Raw genomic sequence first — 19657 nt, 5'->3', positions numbered from 1 at the left:
GCAGGTCTGTGATTATGAACTGTTAAAAGCAGGTGTAGTTTTTACTTAGCTTTGGACTCTGCTTTAGAAGCAGTTTCAGAGGCATGCAACGGCTCACAGCGTGGGGAGTGAAGTGCTCCAGAGTTCAGTTCAGAAGATAATCTTCGGACTATTATCAAGAACTTACGGTTTATGCACTAGATCTTGGACTAAATAATTTAAGAGTCATTTTGTTTGGCTGGAATTAATTTATCACTGATATAGGCTGTTGTAGGCTAATAATTGTGTTAAATTTTTTTTAACTAGAAGGAAATGATTCAACACAGTACTATTTCCTTATTTTGACCTAAGCTTGGCTTGGTCAACTTTGATTTTGGAAATCTAAATGTAAGTAAGTAGAATGGAATGACTGAGTTACTGGTAGGAGTGAAGGGTTTACAGTAAATACATTGCTTTGTGCTTGCATTTCTGAAGAGTGAAATCCCACACTTTGAAGTATCATTAATCAAATGAAATACGTTTGCTTTGAATTGTCTGGGCACTTTTAATCTTATTGTAGGCTCCGTGTACAAACTGGGTGATACTGACATTAATAGGGCTGATTCAAATCTAAGAGACAATGGCAGGGGTTGAAGATCGCAAAGGAATAACATGAGCTGTCAGGATTTTGCTGGGTGTTGCCTTCTTTAGAATAGAAACTAAAGTAACTTAACTCCTTGGCTACATAAACTATTTGAGCCAGTTTTTTATATTTTCATATATGTGTGTGTGCATATATATAAAATTTCTGCGCATATATAAAATTTGTGTGTGTGTGTGCATGTTTATGTTTGTGTATATACACACACAGAGAGACAAATTTTTGGATTGGGCTGAAGGAGAATATGAAATGCTAGATTTTTCAGTCAGTGTGCACTATCTGGAAAAAAACAAACCCCAAACAAAAAAAATAACCCACACAAATTTTAATGGCAGAGCCTTGAAAGTTTTACATGGTCTGTGTATCTGCTCATTAAGTTGCTGTTGACTTACATGCTTATATGTAAGCCTTATGCTTTATTTTGGATCTGTGTACTTACAAATGCATTTGTGGATAAACATCACTTATCATTGCAAAAGAAATTTGAGAAAACAAAGACAGTTACCATTATATACTTAACAAGCAGCTGACCTTGCCTTCTGCCTGACTTCAGAAAAGCAAATACATGTTCAGCCTGGCTCAAAGGAGCAATTAAGTGTTGACTCTGACAATAAGGTTTTACTTAAAAAAAAAAACCCAAAAACCAAACCCAGCAAAAACCAAAAACCAGTTAAGTGGCAGTGTAAAAGCAGCCAATATTTAGGGTACTTGATTTTTTTAAAATAAACATGTACTGTGGGATGTTGTATTATAAAATAAGGTTTACTTGTATGATAAAACTGTCACTGACTGTACACCAGAATGCTGAAAAGGATGTGATTTCAATTTCCAATGACATAGTATTTTTCCTTTCTGAAAGGAACTCGTAGAATACTATAAGCACCACTCTCTCAAAGAAGGCTTTCGAAGTTTGGATACTACTCTTCAATTTCCATACAAAGAATCTGAAAACTCAGTGGGACAAAGGAGTAACAGAACAGGTGGCAACTGTGAGTATTATAGATTTTTGTATATTATTTTCTGTCATATAAATATTAAAAGGACAAGGTACTTTGAACATCTTCATTTTCCATTTTTGACATATAACCAATTAATATGGTAATGCTTTTAGTTAGGATTTTTTGAAGCTAAGCAGATTCAGATCTGCCAGGAGGTATATAAACATGTCTAGCAAGTTTCTCTTCCTGCCAAACTTAAAATCTCCCTGATATTCAGAAATTTATTAGGCATCGCTGGTGAGAGATTAAACTGCATCCTGCCTAGTTTTTTCAGACATTTGCATACACGCAGATACAAGTGTTAATATTATCTGTGACAATTTCTAATCCTTAAAAAGGGATTTAAATAAATCAGTTTTGTCGTGTAGCCATGTGAAGTAGCATCTCAGTAATACCACATAAATTTCTCAAAAAACCCATTAGGTTTACTGTATCATAATTATTTTTATGCCTGCCTTAAATGTTAACCTTAAATATTTATTACAGGCCTCTAAGCTGCTGAAAGTTAATGAACTACTGTACAATGTAAATAGCAGTTAAAAAGTTTTGAAGTTTAGAAATAAACCGAGAAGATTTACAATGCATGTGGTATCCTTTATTTAACCTACTGCAACTTAAGTGGAAGTTAGCATGATTTTTAGGATGCGTACAAGTTCAATGTTAATGATAAAAACTACCACATGGCTGGCCTCTGGAAAGTATATAATGTTTCTGTCAAAGAGTGAATATTAGATTTGCAGTTCTGCAGACAATGGCTGTATCTTTGTACTGCAACAGATAATAAGAGGGAAATAGAAATTGATGGGGATTTTAACAATATGAAGACTACTGTGAAAGTCCATAGGGTCCAGTCTAGTCTTTGTGGTGATGAAGCTGGCTGTGTTACTTTCATTTGCTGTGTTTGTGATCTTTTGTTTATTTGCTTGCCTCTGTTCCATAACATTTCTAGAACTTTGGAGACTTTCTTCCTCTCCTAATTAAAGTGAAGATAATTTAGGACAGATGATTGTAAGAAACCAGCGTCTCTCTGTGCATTTCATTTACTCTGTCTCTATCTCCCAATTCCTCTTTATTCCTTCCATTTCCATTTTCTTGCACTGCTTCCCAGGACTTCTGTCAGTTGTCTCTCTGCTATGCTGTATCTCAATACATCTCCGTTCTTGGTGAATTTATCTGTCCCGTCCTTTCTTCTCCCTTTAGCTTGCGATCTCCCTTTGCTTCTCTCTTCCTCTTGTCATCTCTCGTGCTTTCCTCATCGTTTGCCTCCTCCAGCATTGAGACTTTAATTGTTGAGAGGATACGCCCTGCTTAATTCACCTTGAATTTGTTTTGGTTATTATTGACTGTGAGCAGAACCAATTTGTTTTCTTTCCTTTCTTAGGCCGGTTAGAATGTATCTATACTGTCCACCAACTTATTAGTCTGCAAGAGCGTTAGCTCAATCATTTCATGCTTTACAAGATCCAAGACTTATGGTACATCCTCATTACCTTCAGTCCAGATAAAAAAGAAAACATGTCCTTTAACAGGATCTTTATGGAAGAGCAAGAGGAATGAGTGTGGGATGCTCTCATTCTCAAGGGGATGAGAAAGTGCGTCTCTGCTACAGTAAATATCAGCCATTTAACATTACAAACTATGCTGGTGGGAACTGGCAGGTTTTCTCTTAGGCCAAACTGATTGAAAACCCCTCTCAATTCTCAGACTCCTCATATAAAATCTAATAGATTTCCACAACTCTGCTAGCCTACCTAGACTGACTCTGGATGACACTGTCATTTAATGGATTTGACAGTTTTCTTTTAAAGTGATAGCATGTCCCCATGAGTGTGGGGTTTCTTGTGGGGGTTTTTTGTGTTGGTTGTTTTTTTTAAGCAAAATTTCCATGATTCACAGCCCGTCTGAACGCTGCTCAGTTTTAAAGCTATCCTGTTAGTCTTTACCAAGTTGATGTTAGAATAACTATATATCTCGGCTGTGTGAACCCTGCTGGGCTGAATTTGGAAAGAAGTTGGTAAACTTTGGGCTGCAGGTTTGTTTAGTGGAGGAAGCAAATAAGTTCACATCACAGCCCTCAGTGAGAACTGCCACACAGCTGTTTTTTTGAGCTCTTCCCACTTAATCTGAGTGCAAGAAAAACAGTTGTTGAAAGGAAGCCAGATGAGTCAGCTGAAGAGAGGGGCACTTTCCTGTTCTTTTTCAGTTGTGCAACTGCTCAGTGTCACATTCACCGTATTTTAACAAGCACGGGCCTGAAGCTAGTGAATGCAATGGACTTCTGCAGTTTGAAGCTGATTTGAAGGAGGTTTTGGGTTTCAACTCAGTATTTCGCACTATACTATTCATACGCCTGTGTCTGGATTTTTTAATGAGTCCATCTTTTGGAAAGGCATCAGCTGCTTCTTCAAAAGAGCTGGTCTTTAGCATATATAATTGACAGAATGAGTGGGAAGAGTATTTCTAAAAAAACGTGAGTAGAACCACTGTAGACTTTGACATCATTTTCTGCTGCCAAAGTCTTTGAGCTGCTGTGAAATTGAATGGCAATTCCAAATTAACTTCACTTTCTAAACAATGTGAGAAAGGATTATATTCATTTTTTGTAATTGTCATGTTTTCATTTACCCATTGAAGGAAAGAAAAATCAAGTGGCATTTCAGTTTACTTGTAATTTCGGATATGAATCATGATAAATTACCTTGTAACTTCTTAAATTTTCAGGGAATTTGATTCTCCCTTCAGCATCTACTAGATTTTTGGAACAAAAAGATCTTCATTTTATGGGGATAGTTAATTTATCTTCCCACGTTAATTAGAACTTTGCTTTTTAGTCTCCTGGTCTTGCAGAGGTCGCCCACTCTGTTCTGATACTTATTGTACACTTTTAATGTGGTTGTAAAAGCTGTCAGACACTTACTTTTCTCAATATAGAAATTCAAGTTAATGAGGAAGATTTTTTGGGAAATGGTACATTCTTTCTTCTTAATTTTTCAGTCCTAGGTTTTTCTAGACATAGTATGATCAAATTTTGTTTTGCTACACAGAAAAATACTAATTCTTACATTAGATTAGAGGGGTGATCGACCCATTTAATGAAATAAAGGCAAAAATGGAAGAAAAGTTGACATTCTTCTACAGAATAGTTTTTGGCACTTTATTCCAGTCTGCTGATGCAGAGCACAATCATATTGAGAAATCTGAGTCTTTCTGAAATTTAGACTTTAATGTAACCTAAATCACGAAGGCAAATACTACTTGAGTGACTGTTTTTCATCACCTGTAGACTAGGAGTAGGTGCATTAACTAGTTATATCACATCATTCTACTGCTTAATGCATTAACTGTGTAAAAGTATCTGTTAATAAAGTAAAATAAAACAAGTGTCACCCAACCCTTAAGGAAACAAAAGAACCCAGCCTTTCTCCTTAAAAGCCAACACCAAAACCCTTATCAGTGACGTTTAAAAATAGGCTAGTTTCCTGTAGAAATCTAGTAGGATTTCCTTGCCCACATAGGTTTAGTTGTCCGGAATTTCATATGTAAAACCAAACCTCCAGTTGTATCGGACAGAAAAATTCTCAAAAAATTAAGACAATGTATGGACAGGAAAGGCCCAGCCACCCCCTATATAGCACCTAACCTGTCTTTATTCCTGCACGCTACTTTTGCACGCTATCCTTGTACTTCTGTAGAAGTAAAGTCAGTTATTTGTCTCTAAGGATGGGCACACCATTTCAGTCAAGTTGCCCTTTCGGTTTGTGTAACATATTCTCACACAGAGCTGTCACCTGGGGTTACTAGCTCCAGTATAAAGGAGTTCCTCAGGTAACCTCATGCATTCTCAGATAATCTGTTTAGTACTAGAGGTGGAGAAAGGATCATTACTGTGAAGGATCAGAAGGGAGTTTCTAGTGCGCAAGAGGCCCTGGAGTATGTTTCTTTTGTATTACTTTGAGATACTAACCTAAACTGCTGTTGGTTTATGTTGTGGGTTTTTTTTAACAAATAACCCATAGCTTATGAACGTTAAAATACAGTATCCGTCCTGCTTATTTTATTTATGCTGGTAGTTTCATTGTCACAAACGTATCTATACTCATGCAGGTAAGATGCACAAAACTGTATCGTTACCTCCACCATGGATTCTTTGTTAATTCCTTGCATAAAATAGTTCTAGTCGTCATTCCTGCAAATAACCATTTTGAAGCAAAATGATTTTGTTTCACGTGTAGTCACAAGAATAAATTCAGGGAAGCAGCTGTATGTGACCAATATAACCCTGCTACATTTTTAAGGAACACTCTTGGTTACTAATTATAGATATTATTAGGCATAATTTAGAGGCTACATTATCATTTATCCAGTTGAGGATGGACTTCCCTTTCCAAATCACAGCTGGGAGGAAAGATCCCGAGTTTATTAGATTTTGTACGCTATGTATCTTCATTGCCTCTCCAGAAGAGGGACAAAATGTGAGAATGTGTCAAGAAACTGTAGTTCCATTTGAAGCGATTTTAATTCATTTCATCTAATTTTGTATTTAAAAACATGTTGACCCTAGGTTCGTTGGCAACAGAGCAAGTGCACCTCCAGCCTTTCACCTGCAGAAGCTGTTACAGGACTAGGATGATGTGCTGGTGCTGCCTAAGCCAAACTTACACTTTTTTTGCTTGCTCAAGGGTTTTCTCTCAAGTCAGGGAAAACCACAAAGGCAAGCAATACTGTTTGGGCCTTAGAGGATGTAGTTTAGCTGTGGAATTCCTATTGATGTTAATGATTATCAGGGCAAAATGCATACTTTTTCCCATGCATATTATGAGGCCCCAGTTCAACTGGTACTTAGACTGTATTCCTAATTAAGGGTGTGTGACTAGTCTTCCTGGGCTCAAGAGGAATTTTTATGTATGCATGAGTTCCTGCTTTTGTACTGTTAAGAAGTGGGGCACACAAAATTAAAGAAGAAAAAAAATTCTGTTAAATCTGAAAATATTTGCAAGAGTCTGCAGTTTTAATTTGCTTCTCTAAACCCTGAGTGGGTGTCGTCTTTACTCTTTGAAAAATGCAATTGTTAAAAATTAAATCATAGATCCAAATTTTCTAGTTATTATAGTCAATTTCCTTCCAGACATCCTTAGTAGGGAACCTTGGTTTCCTTATTATCAATGGATTATGTAGTTAAAAAACTATTATTTAAATCTTGTGCCAATATTTCAATGTTCTTTTGCTTTTCTCTTTTTCTCTTTCTTTCTCTAAGCCCCTTCTTTGTTCTGTGGGTTTTCTTTTGTAACTCCTCCAGACTACAGCTTTGTTCCCCCTTCCTCCACTCCTTTCTGGTCAGGTACTGCTTTACTGCTTTTATATTTCTTCTAAATTTGCTTCTGTTGTTTCTGTATGCAGCAGGCGAGGGAAGGGACGAATCTAATACTTCACTTCTTCTCTGGCTCCAAAAACTGAGTTATTGCATGTTATTCTTGGAGTGTAACAAAAATTGAACTCTTAAACTTTTGAAAAAGTGTATATTACAAAAAGCAGTTTGAAGAGGTGATGCAAAGCTCAGTAGTTGCAGCAGATTCAATCAATGATCAATTGACCATCAATTTGCTATGTAGTTGACATCTATGAGCTATATGTATTTTAATGTATTTGTTCAAATGCACGTACCTGAAAATTTCACTGCTTGTGGATAAATAATATGTTCGTCCCATCCCTGCGGCAAACCATACTGCAGCAGGATCTTAGAGTACAGTAGTTTTTTTGTAGAAAATGCTTTCTTTAAATTCTGCATTACCATTGTTAATTAATTTTACCCATCTGTTTTCTAAACATTGTTTTCTTTATTCTCATTTGACCATCTCTGGCTTTAATAAATGCGAACATTTTAAACTAAGAGACTGCACAAAAATGCTTAAAGTAGTAGCAGTGGTGTTCTCAATTAGTGCATCAGTATGGCTATGACTTGCTCTGGTCTCCAAGACCTAGTCTTCAGAGGTGAGCTGCGCCGTTGGACAATTCAAGAAGAATTTTGCTAGCAGGAAGGTAAATGCCTTCAAGGAGCGTGTGGAAGGAGCTACTACCGCTGAGAACGCAGCGTCCACTCACGTTACACTGACACACCTGTGTGTACAGGGGGTGGAGGACTTGGCCTGGGTTGTGCAAATCAGGGTTGAGGCTGGCTTTTGCACTAGGGAAAAGGAGGTGTCTGGCATGCACAGACGCGGATGTAGTCATAATCTAGATCTGACCAGGAGGTCTGAGTAGGCACTATGTTTTACACCTGCCCCACAGAGGTCATCCAAATTGCTTAGTGCTCTGAAATGGATTCTTAAGGCTTTCCATAGTTTCTAGACGGGAAAAGGATGTAGGTGGCAGCTCGGTAGTAGAACGGCTAGTGTGCTTACTTGTGCTGGGAGTGTCTCTGAGCCCTCCCTCGATTCATGCCAGGGATTTCAATCTCAATGTCCTCAGTTGTTCACCGTTTTGGAGTCTGTTTCTTCCATTTCTATCTCCTTACATACAGATTTTTTTGGGGCAGATACTTTTACTTCCTTTCAGTAGTCACAACATTGACTGAGAATCCAAGCTTTAAGGCACTCTTCCAGTTGACATTTACTTATGTAAAGGGACACATCTGTAGAAAAGACTAATAGAAAGCCATTCTGGAATAGCTGTTTACCCTGTGGTAATGACATTCAGCTGGAATGTCTGAAGCACTCACCTCATTTGAATCAGAGAACACAAAGGAGTTAAGTTTTGGCCCTTTATTGTAGGTAAATACTGTGAGCTTCTATCCTTTTGGGCGAGGACAGAAGGTGACCTCTTTCATTCAACTGCACAGTACTCGATCGTAAAGTCCCTTCTTACTGAAACTGGTATCTGCTCCATGAAAAGAAAATTGTGAAGTGGCCTTACAGTAATAGAACAGCAGTCGAGTCTCAGGGTTACTTTAAGTCTGTCACACATTCCCATATATTCCCATATATGCTTTCAACAAAATATAGTTATATTCCTTTTTTCCTATGAAAAACTGCTGTATCGTAAGTAACTGTAACAATAAATAAGGATTCAACATCTTGCATATCACGATATGCTGTGTAAAGTATTTCTTTATAAAAGTACAAAATATTAAAGGAAAATATTGATTAGTAATTCTTAATTTAAGCTTATCTGCCTGTTTGGATGGGATTTCATATTCTGATAGATAGGCTACGTTACTTCATCTGTTCTTAGTAAAACCGTCTTCTTTAAAATAGCCAAAGAATTTGCTTGCATTAAATGAACAAATACTTATTTCATGGTATTACAAGTATTTTTTTCAAAAGGATCTTCAGAGCTGGCTTAGTTCTGCTGATATGGAAGTTGGTAACACAGGAAAAGGGTTAAGCCGACTACTGGGCACTACTGGAGGTGCTGCCCATGCTTGTATAATAGAACTGAGGTTTGGTTAAACAGTGCAAGTAAATGTGCATTGCATCAAGGAGCATGGAAACTAATACACAAGAGCAACCCTTAGGGGATATGGCTGCAGAATTACGAGGAGGCCGTACCACAAGGAGAGAAACAACTACTCACAGCTTTTATAGTGATACATTGACCCTTGTGGAATTTAAGCACAGGCAGAAACGTGAGCTAGACCAGCCTGCTGTGATCACATGGAGCCTCTTTTGTTTACACCCCAGTTCCTTCATCAGCAGCCCAAACTAGTATTAAAGGTCATTTGCGGCACATCTATCTCGCTGTCGGTGAGAAACTTTTCCAGCATACTCTAGTGTGAATTGAAGCTGACTATAGTTGTCTGTCTTCTCCTACTGTTTGCAGAAGGAAAGGCTAGGTTAAGCAAAAGTGTATTTTACTCATTCACACACGTACCTTTTATTCACCTCCCTCAGATTTCTCACTCTATTTCCTGTTAATCCTCTGAGTATCTCCCTCCTAATACACAAGGCTTATTTATTACTGCCTTCTCAATAGCTTCTTTTATTTTTTCTTGCTGCTTCTTTTTTCCCCTCTTTAATTTTTCATTCACATTCTCCTGTTGGGCACTTTCTTTCCATCAATCTCCGCTGTTAATCCCATTCTCTCTCTCTCTCCTTCCTCATTCTCCCTGTAGCTATCCTCTTTCTCTCCTTCACTCAGTGTTTCTTCTCTCTCCCATCTGTACAGATGTCCTTTCCACATGCTGACTGTCTTCCCTCAAGTTTCATTTATACTGGGGCAGCTCTGATTGGAAATTCAGGGCTGATAGTCTCTACCCAAGTTGTTTTTGTGACTGTGTCACCAGAGAGATATGGGTAATATTTTTTCCAAAATTAACACTGTCATTTTCCTGTATTCCATCATTCATCTGGCTTCCTTTTATATATTTCCTATCATGAGCATCACTTTTATTTGAAAATATGGAAGTTGGATTCTAAATTAATCTAAATTCTGCTACTTTCTGCCTCAAGACTTGTGGAGATATATGGTTTTGATTTCTCTTGCTTCTTTCTCCTTTTCCTCTTTGGCTTCACAACTTGAAAAAGAGTTAGAAGTCCTCCTTTCCCCCAGATCTGCCCCTCTTTCTTTTTCTACCCTAGTTTTCCTCAGTATTGTCTCTCTTTATTATTCTTCCATGCATTTTTTCCCTCCTTAGTTCTTTTTTCCCATGTTTCCCCAAATTTGTTCATCTCTGCCTCGTGTAATCTTCTTCCTTGCCTGTTTATTTCCTTTCTAGAATCTGAAATGATACCCTGCTCCCCAGAATCACTCCTTCCATCCTGCAGTGTTTCCCCAAATCTGCCAGTGATAGTGCTGCACACCTATAAATGGTTACTGACCTTACAATCAATAACTGCTCTTTTTGGTTTTGTTTCTTTCTCCAAAACAATTGCTGCCCATGATGTGCTCTTTCCCGGTAAAACTGATTACTGAAATCCTGATAAGGTATAGGACATAACATTCATGTCAGGATCTAAACAAGTAGCGTCTACATCTGACTTGCTTAGAGGGGGAAAAGTACGTTTGAACTTTAATATACTTAAAATATCACCTAGATTTTTACAACATCTTCATACTGCAAATATAAGCAACAAATTGAGATGCTGATTCTCTCTTACATGGCATCCTGTACATCCTGTATCAAGTATCTGATTAGCATACTCCACATAAGCAGTCTGACATGTTGGCCTAAACTTTAATGGCAGGATATAAAAGAGGGCATAATCCGTTGCCAAAACAGTTTTTTAGGCATTCTGTTTTTGTGATATATCTAATAATAATTTAAACATAGTATTTGTTGTTATTTTAAAATAAACTGTTTGTATTGTCTCTCTAAGCTAAATGTTTGAACATATAACGATTTTCATATATTTAATACTATTACGCAAAAGCCTCTGTTTCTATGAAATGTCCCCAGTGGGGTCAGAAGAAATCTTAAATACAAGCAGAGCTGAGACTGTCAAGATTTTCTGGCTCATGTGCCTTGTTTTGTGTTCCTGATTTAAATTAAAGGCAACTAGCTATGAACTTTTAGTATTACGTTGTTGAAGGCATTGCTAAAACTAGAATCTTAATGGTATTTCCTGAAGATGATTGGGAATTTCTAAGAAATTGGAAAGGCTTCTGAGAAAAAGGATGATTCTGTCTACGTTGTATCAGGTCATCCATCACGATCAGGTGATGAATTCTTCTGAAATCTTTTCAGTAGGAAGCTTGCTTGTGCAGTGACTTACATAGGAAAACAACTGCAAAAGAAAATGGCATTAATGGAAAAAAATAAAAAAAGAATGCTTTGGCCAAATAATCCAACTACAAAATGCAGTAGAGTAGTAGATGTTTTTTCTGAACTGCTCAAATCAAAGGCCTTTTATCTCTTAGGTGCCATGCCCACTTTCCTCTCATTGGAAGAGTTGAGGGTTTCTTTTGCAAGTTTGGACGTTCTACATCAGGGTTAAAAACATAATTTCCTATAAAATTATTTAGGGGGGGGGGTGGTTTTTGAAATGAGGCTTTTTTCACATTTGCCTTTTTAAAATATTTTGCAACTTTTTATTGCTTAAAATGTTTGGGATTTACATTGGCAAAATGCTTACATGCTAAGGTAGCTTAAAATTTTAAGTATTAATTTCACTGAAACTTAGGAAAAAAGTTGTAAGAATTTTTTTTTCTTCATGAAAAGTTTTGTAGACCAAATTCATTGGTGATTTACAGAATAAACTCCTGAAAAGAGTAGATTTACATCAGCCAATGTTCATGCAGATGGTAACAAATGATCCATACAAATTTCCTGTAGAAACTCTCTACGTTTTTGCTCATGCTGATGTTAGCTTCCAATTTTAAGTGCATTAATATTTAACTTGGGAGTTGTTTTTGAAAGAACAGCACCTTATTCTGTTTGTTTTGCTTCATTAGAGGTTTAAAGTTAAATCAACTGTAAATGCTAATAATTCTTTTGGAAGGAAACTAGTGACCTGTAAAATATGTTGATGCATGTAACTGGCAGCAAGTTTTATTATGAAGCACAAAAAATACAATAATTGCAAATGTATTTAGCAATTTCGGGGTGGGGGTTATTTTATTTACAGTTCATGTAGTTTGACTTTTTTCTAAAAATGAAAAGAACTATTAAGATATCACATAAAATCCCTTCAACTTTTACACCATTCACCTATGCTTAAACCTTCTTGAGCTGTGTAGTGCAGATGCTCTCACATTTGCATAAAAGTAATGCCAGTGTATGTTGTGAAATAATTGCTTTATATTTTACAGTACTGCTACTTACATTACTTCAGTAGCCTTCAGTTAACAAACCCTAATAATATCAACGTCTGTTTCATTTCAGTGCTAAGCCCGAAGGTGATAGGCATTGCCATAGCCAGGTATGACTTCTGTGCAAGAGACATGAGAGAACTGTCCTTACTGAAAGGGGATGTTGTAAAAATTTATACAAAGATGAGTGCGAATGGCTGGTGGAGAGGTGAAGTAAATGGAAGGGTAAGGTGGTTTTTTTTTCTTTGTCTCATTTCTGCCTTCACCGACAGTGATTCTGTAAAAAAACAAGGTGTGTTCCTACATCGTGAACCTTCTTTGTATATTTAAATTCACAAGATGCAACATGTTCTCATCTCTGTTTCATAGGAGCCAGGCAGAACTCTCGCCAGGCAGCTTTCCCAGCATCTAAATGAATTGGTTATTTAACGTGACCTACCAGGCTGAATATTTGGGCAAGATTATGTGGTTGGAAAATAACCAGAATTAATAGTACAGCTACAGCTGAACTTTCTTGAACTCTGTTGCATACATGTATTTGGGGTCAAAAGCTCAGGTTCCTGGTGCTGTGGAAGTCTGTTTAGCAGTTTAACACAGAATGATCTCCACACCTTTCTGCCAAACCACAATGCAATGGAATCAGCCACCTTTTTCATAGGAGGCTGCTGCTCTGATCTCTAAAAATGTGGCTTATATGAAGTGGCATATTTAGCTGGGATTTTTACAAAATTACTTTACACTGTGCTCTGAGACTTGCATGGAAGTAAAGTTTCAGTTTTGACCTCTAAAGGCTATATCGTTTCAATCTTAGTATACTGCTCTTTAATGCAGATTAGTCAGAAGTATTTGAGGCTGCTGTTTCCATGTCTAAAGGGCTGAGAGGTAGCGTCAAGGAATGTGAGGTAGAAGAAAGTAGATTGGCTGGAAGCTGGAAATGAAAGTTGCAAGTCCGGTTGAAGTAGATGTCCAGATTTACTGCTTTATGCAATTTGGAGAACTTTTTTTTATGTACTTGAGCCTGGTTATGATAAAATGAAACGGTCAATTAGACAAGAAGAAATAGGGAAGCAGAAGAAATAGTGATCATCCTATATACATTTTACATGTGAAGAAAACCAAGCGTTTCCTCCTAATGCAGCAGCCCACATCCTAAAGGACGCCCTGTTATATACTAGCATTCTTTCTGACAGCTTTCACAGCTGGGACTTGAGATCGTAAGCTCACCTCTGGAGGTATTTGGGCAAGGTAATCTAAAACAAAGTTTATGCAGTTACTCCTTCCAGTCATGCTCTAGGTTTGGTTTTGAGGTCTTTCGTGAGTGTTAAATTGACTTAGGTATAAAGAAGTCTGGGTGAAAAGCCTAAAGCGATTAGATAAGACAATAAGAAAGATACGACATTGCTTCCCTGAATGTCTTATGTAATCTTTATTTGACACATCATTCATTTCAGAATGGAGATAGCATTATAACTTGCAAAGTGTAAAACACGACTCTGCTTTCCAGTTCTGTCTTATTTAAAACTCCTGTTGGTGGCAATGGAATTTAACTCCATGTAATGCAATCAAATCAGTCACTATTTCCTTTGTAAGAGGATTCCCTGGACCTAACTGAAGCCTGTTAAATATTTAACTGCTCATTCAAAAAATAGCGGCACCCTGCCTGTAGTAGAACTATGTCTGCTCTTGGCATTTCTAGACTTTTTTCTGAATGCTCAGACTTCCAATTTGGGAAAAATTTGGGTTTTTTTTGGGGGGTGGGGTGGGATTTAGTCTCCAAGTCGTCATATCTACAAGTTATTCTTTTATTTAGGGTATTCACCCTAACTGTGGCCGGTCAGTCAAGTTTATCTTTGTAATCTTATACTTACTGAACAGACCCATCCTTGTTTTGCCTAGTTCAGCCATTTAAAAAAACCTGTGCATCTCATGTGTTATTTTGTTCTGCTTTTCCCCTTTTTAGGTGGGCTGGTTTCCATCAACTTATGTTGAAGAGGACGAATGAATTAAAAACTTTCCTCTGCTGACCAGCAGTTTCAGGGATTGTAAAAATTTAATATCTTCAAAGTGTTATCCGTCTTGTTAAGTATTTAAACAACAGCATTTTTGTCTGTCTGAACTTTCCATTCTTAATGTTGGGATTTATACAGAAGTTTGTGCTGACAGATTATTACCTTGCCCAGAGCTGTGCAAGAAACAACCTGCCAGTTTGCCATCACTGGGGATCGGTACAAAGTCCAACCCTCACCTTCCCAGAAGATCTCTGGAAAACAAATTTCTTTATGCTCCTTTTCATTTCACCCTGTACTATACCATGAATACTAGCTATGGCTGAATATTTAATAAGTCTCTTTTCTTCTAGCTAACATCTGTGATGGTACAAGGAGCTGAAGGCTTAGTATTCCTTATCACTGCATGCAGAAAACAGAGTTCAGTCATTCCAGTGGGCATACAGTACAGTCAGTAGACTTGTCTTGAAACATCAAACTACTTTACTTATCACCTTACAAACAAGTTTTACACTCACAAAAACATTCTGAAGGAAACGTGAATGTAGTTAACATAAGTAGCATTCATGCATATATAATTAGTTAACTGACTACTTTGAGGTCCTGCCTAAATCTTCTAACAGTTTGTTTAAAGACATTGTAAGAAGGTGTAGTGATGTGGTATTGCTTGAAAAAGCATCCACAGAGTTTAATTGTGGGATCCTTTCTTTGTCATCCCAAGTCTTTTTCTGTGAGGTTTTTTCATTTAAGCAGCTAACCATAAAAGTGCAACTGAGGATAGTCATGACAAGATGAGTTTTAAAATTTTCCAGCGGTAACATTAAATAAATATCATAGAGCTATTCTGTAGGAGAATATACTAATGCAAGATGATGTCACTTCTCAAGAACAAAACTGTTTATCTTAACCTCTTGATTGTTTCAGAGGAACTTTGATGCTTCCAACTCTAAGCTGTCTTTTCCTAGTTAGAGAGGCATTTCTGTCACCTTTTGTGCTCTTATAAGGTAATGCAAAGGAAACTTGCAGACTTCTTTGTGCCCTTTCCTCTCTTGTTCCCTGGGATGTTAACGGCAGCTCAATGAGTGAGTGGTCTTGTTGCAGTGTTATGAACATCCCCAAGGAAAAATGTGTTTAGCTTAGCTAGCTTGAAACATCAGGCCTTGTAAAGTGGTGTCCACCCCTTGGTGAGGCAGTGTTTTAATATGTTTATGGAGGTTCAGAAGTGCTGTAGTTATAAGCTAAAATAAATGTGGGTGATGTCTTCAGATGTGCAGTTTTGAATATTTAGATAATGTCTAACCTGGCTTGAAAACTTCTAAGAAAATAAAGCTCTTAAATGCATTTTCTTTCTAGGGTAATGTTGACCAATCAAGAAAGTTAATTCATCCTGTCCCACATCCTCTCTTCTGCTTTTCCCTGTCCTCTTTTCACATAGGCATCTTGCAATTCGTGTGCATAGACACTGCACAATTTAACACTGCAGTTTTTCCCACTCTACAAGCAACATAATATCCACTGTTCGTCCACAGAGCAGAATCTGCTAGTATGTTTTTCAGATTCTTTTTGGCTGTCCCCAGTGTTCTTTACTTCTTTCTGGCCTCCTTCTGGCCATCGGGAGGAACCAAGCACAGCACAGAGGATTCACAATAATCCCCTTCATCTCTGCAACCATCTTACCTGTCTACTACACCTAGCATACACTGCTGTGTGACCAGGTGAAAGAGAGGATCTTCTCATTAGAAATCCTCCACTTGTGAGATTCAGCCTCGCAGATGAAACTCTGCTGATGCTCTGACTTCTCAAGGATTTACCTCAAAATTATGTAAACTGTGACTGTGTTGAGTACATTACTTGATGGAACAATTGAGAGCATTTGTAAATATGTAGATTATGCATAAAACCTGTTTTGTAAATGATGTGTACAGCAGTGTAGACTAGGGTATACCGTCTTTGATCATGTTTTGCCATGCAGTTTTATTGTCTATTGTGAGCCTGATCCTGTATTCCTTAAGTAGATAAAGTTGATTCTTTCACGGTTTTGCCTGCTCAAGGGGTAGAGGAATAGGCTCTAGGCCTGTGAAGTGTTTAGTGCTTTGCTGTCATATAGTTCTGAGAAGAGGCAGTTTAATTCAATACGAGTTGAGAAGTACATCAGTCATTTTCAACAGCTTGGTTTTAGAATCATTTTGAACAGTCTCTCCATCCTAAAGTTGCTGTAAAGCTTTTAAGCAATTCCTAGTCCAGTAATCAGCCTTTGAGAAGAATGAAAGCCATAGCTAAACTTACTTCTGTGGCATAAATCTACATGTCATTGTCTGTGTTTAATGCCCTGTATTGATTGAGTTAATGCTGCATCTTAAACTATATTTTGAGTACCAAAGACTTCCTAAATATTCTGGAGTGTCTCTTTCATGTGCTGCTTTTGCCCGTATGGAGGTTTTGTTGTCATGTAATAATGGAGTTACAGTACTTTAATTTGTACTATTTTGTAAATATGTTAAATATAATAAAATGGTTAATTTTTTGTTTAATGGTATGTGTCAAAATGCATAGTTGGCTAGTGTGAAGGTTGTGCTTCGTTTGTCTAACCACCTTCTCATTGTGAGCAGAAGCTGATAATGTTCTGTTTTGGTTTCCCAGATTTGTATAATCCTTGTTTAGCTGTAAAACTGAGCTGTCAATGTAAATGGGATAGTATAGCTTTCCCTGAGAGCTTTTTATTGTCGGGATACTTCGCCTTCTGCCATGTCCAGGAAGGTGGTGGGGGGTTTTGTTTTGGTTTTTTTAGCTATAGAGAGAACATTGTGGAATCAGTCCTATACTATTGATTTTTGTCTGTCAAAGTTGTTACTTGTAGTTTTTTGATTGAAAAAAAAGTTGTTCTTAAAAAGTTTCCTTTTATGTGTCATGTTTCATAGCAGTGTCCTTTCTCTTCCACCTTCTGCTTTCTCCCTCTGTCATATGTGAATTAACACACAAATTCAGGTTGAATTGAGCTCAAATCTGAGAATATAGTCTGTGTCTAATTTCATGGGCTACTTGATAACCTTTTCATGGTGTAACCCATTCATGCATTTCTTACAATACAACATTCATTATTAATATGTTTATAAAAATATTTCTGGACAGGTGAATGAATTCAGCAAGGTCAGTGATGATACAATTACAGTGTTGTTTCATTGCGTCCCTTCTATTTTTCAGTAGCAGAGATTTTCTTGTGGAACTGCCCTTCTAACAGATAATTATTGAACTCAATGAGGCATTTATACATCTCTACAGATGTAAGGCATAATTTTCCTGTCACCCATGAACATATCGCATATCCAAGAGTCACACCTAACGCGAGATGCAAAAATGTTTCTCAATTAAATTCTCTTGTTAACAATATCACACTCAGTCACAGACGTTCTCCTTCCCCTTCTATGCGAGAAGAGATGTGTGTCCTCTGATGGGTGAGAAATTGAAAAAGCACTGTAATTAGGGCATAAGAACCACTTGTGACTGTGTTCTGAATAATTTTTTCAGTTGTAAGGCTTGGAAGCTCATTTGAAAGTCTCAGCTTGAAAAAAATCTAACTTGAACAATGATAATTATGCCAACCAGGATACCGTTCTTCACCTCACAGGCAAACTCTAGATGCCTTATGAAGGAAAAGGTCGATTCTCAAGGTTTTAGCAGTTCATAAAGGTGAGAGAGAGGTGCAGTCTAGAAAAAAGTGGGGCTTGTTTATACAAAATACCCGGCCTCAGACCCAGGTTTTGTTCTGTTGACTTTCATGTTCAGTGCAAAAACGTTTGTTTCTATTTCATGACCAATATTGCCAACACTTTGGAAAAAGAGCTGCAATGGCAGATATAATTTATGCGCTAGCACTGTCATACAGTTTCACCAACTGTATTGACACTACAGTAAATGAACTCTTGCATCTTTGCTATAGACTGGGCTGCTGAGAGCCTTATATTACTATTTTATCTGAAATTCAAGTTCTTCTGTTCAGAGCACTGCTTATTCCATTTGAGCAACAGAGGACGCGCTCCCTCCTCTCCATTTTATTGCTGAGCATTGCACTATGTGACATGGAGTATCTCTTTTTGGTTAGTTTGGGTCATCTACCTGGTTGTATCCCCTCCCAACTTTTGTTCACTGGGGGGGGAGGGCACAGAGTAAGAACCAGGGGCGGCCTTGGTGCTATGCAACGCTGTTCAGCAATAGCTAAAACATCAGGGTGTTGTCAGCACTGTTTTTGTCGCAGATCTAAAACACAGCACTGTGAGAGATGGTATGAAGAAAGTTACCGCCATGTCAGCCAGACCCAGTACAGCAGGCATAAAGGTAAAATGACAGGCAGAGATGCTGTGTGTATACGTAATGCACGGTGCTTTAGCAAGCCACAGTAGTACCTGTTCTCATCAAATTTGGGCAGGGTCATCGCTGGCATACAGCTTTGAATCTTGGCATGTATTCATTTAAGAGAAAGAAGCTTATACATTCCCTAGCCTTTCTTGAAACGTGCCGTGGAATTTTGGCTCTTGCCTAGATGTCCACTATATGGAGGAGGGGCTGTTTTGAGTAATTTTAACTTCATAAAGCTGTGAGATGAGATGTTAATGATACCCACTTTTTCACAAAATGCTGGAATGTATGATGCATGTATAATTAGCTAATAGAAATATAGAAGGGATTAAGCATCAGAAATTGACTGCAGAAGGGTGATTCATTGCATTATCTTAGCAACTTCCTTTTCAAGAACAAAGAGCCATTTGTTTTTATAGCAAATGAGATTTGGGTTTCTAATTTAGTTTTGAAATTCCTGATCTGCTGTAGTGTATTCTGCCCATTCGTTATAAGGATCTCTGCTGCTTACATGACTGTGAAGTTAGATTTTATTTAATAAGCCTCCTGAAATGTTTGAGTTATTGGTGACTTTTTCTGGGTTACAATTTTTTACCTGGTAATGTGCTTTTCAGAAAGTATGTGAGTTCGTTTTGAAATGTTGCAATCTGACCTTAAGTAAACTCATAGTTACAACGAATGGCAGGTGCAGAGGTGGCTGTTTGCCAAGGGGCATGAGGCTGGTTTGCTTCTTTCAGAACTGTTTTTTTTATATTAATAGCATAATATGTGGCTTTAGGAAGAACAGAAATAGAGAAGATCAGAGAACAAGAAGTAAAAAGTTGATACCGTACCATATGTGTTAGAAACAACCTGGCGTGTGATAACTTTTCTAAATGATTGCCCAAAATATGAAATGTCTGTTGATAGCATCGGATTGAAAACAGAAATTCTCTAAC

At 37.5% G+C, this 19657-nt stretch overlaps 1 protein-coding gene across 1 annotated transcript in view; it reads left to right on the top strand.

Annotated features, from left to right (window-relative positions):
• The window catches only part of VAV3 (vav 3 guanine nucleotide exchange factor), a 138993-nt gene extending 124523 nt beyond the window's left edge, over positions 1 to 14470 (top strand). The window contains exons 24-26 of the mRNA XM_009324219.1: positions 1479 to 1608; positions 12434 to 12585; positions 14321 to 14470. Coding sequence (XP_009322494.1) covers positions 1479 to 1608; positions 12434 to 12585; positions 14321 to 14362 — 324 coding nt within the window. The 3' untranslated portion in view covers positions 14363 to 14470. The remainder of the gene's footprint in view (positions 1 to 1478; positions 1609 to 12433; positions 12586 to 14320) is intronic.
• Positions 14471 to 19657: the final 5187 nt, after the last annotated feature.

Source organism: Pygoscelis adeliae, unplaced genomic scaffold (assembly GCF_000699105.1).
Source record: "Pygoscelis adeliae isolate BGI_AS28 unplaced genomic scaffold, ASM69910v1 Scaffold265, whole genome shotgun sequence".
NCBI lineage: Eukaryota > Metazoa > Chordata > Aves > Sphenisciformes > Spheniscidae > Pygoscelis > Pygoscelis adeliae.
This window is presented reverse-complemented; position numbering and strand designations above follow the sequence as displayed.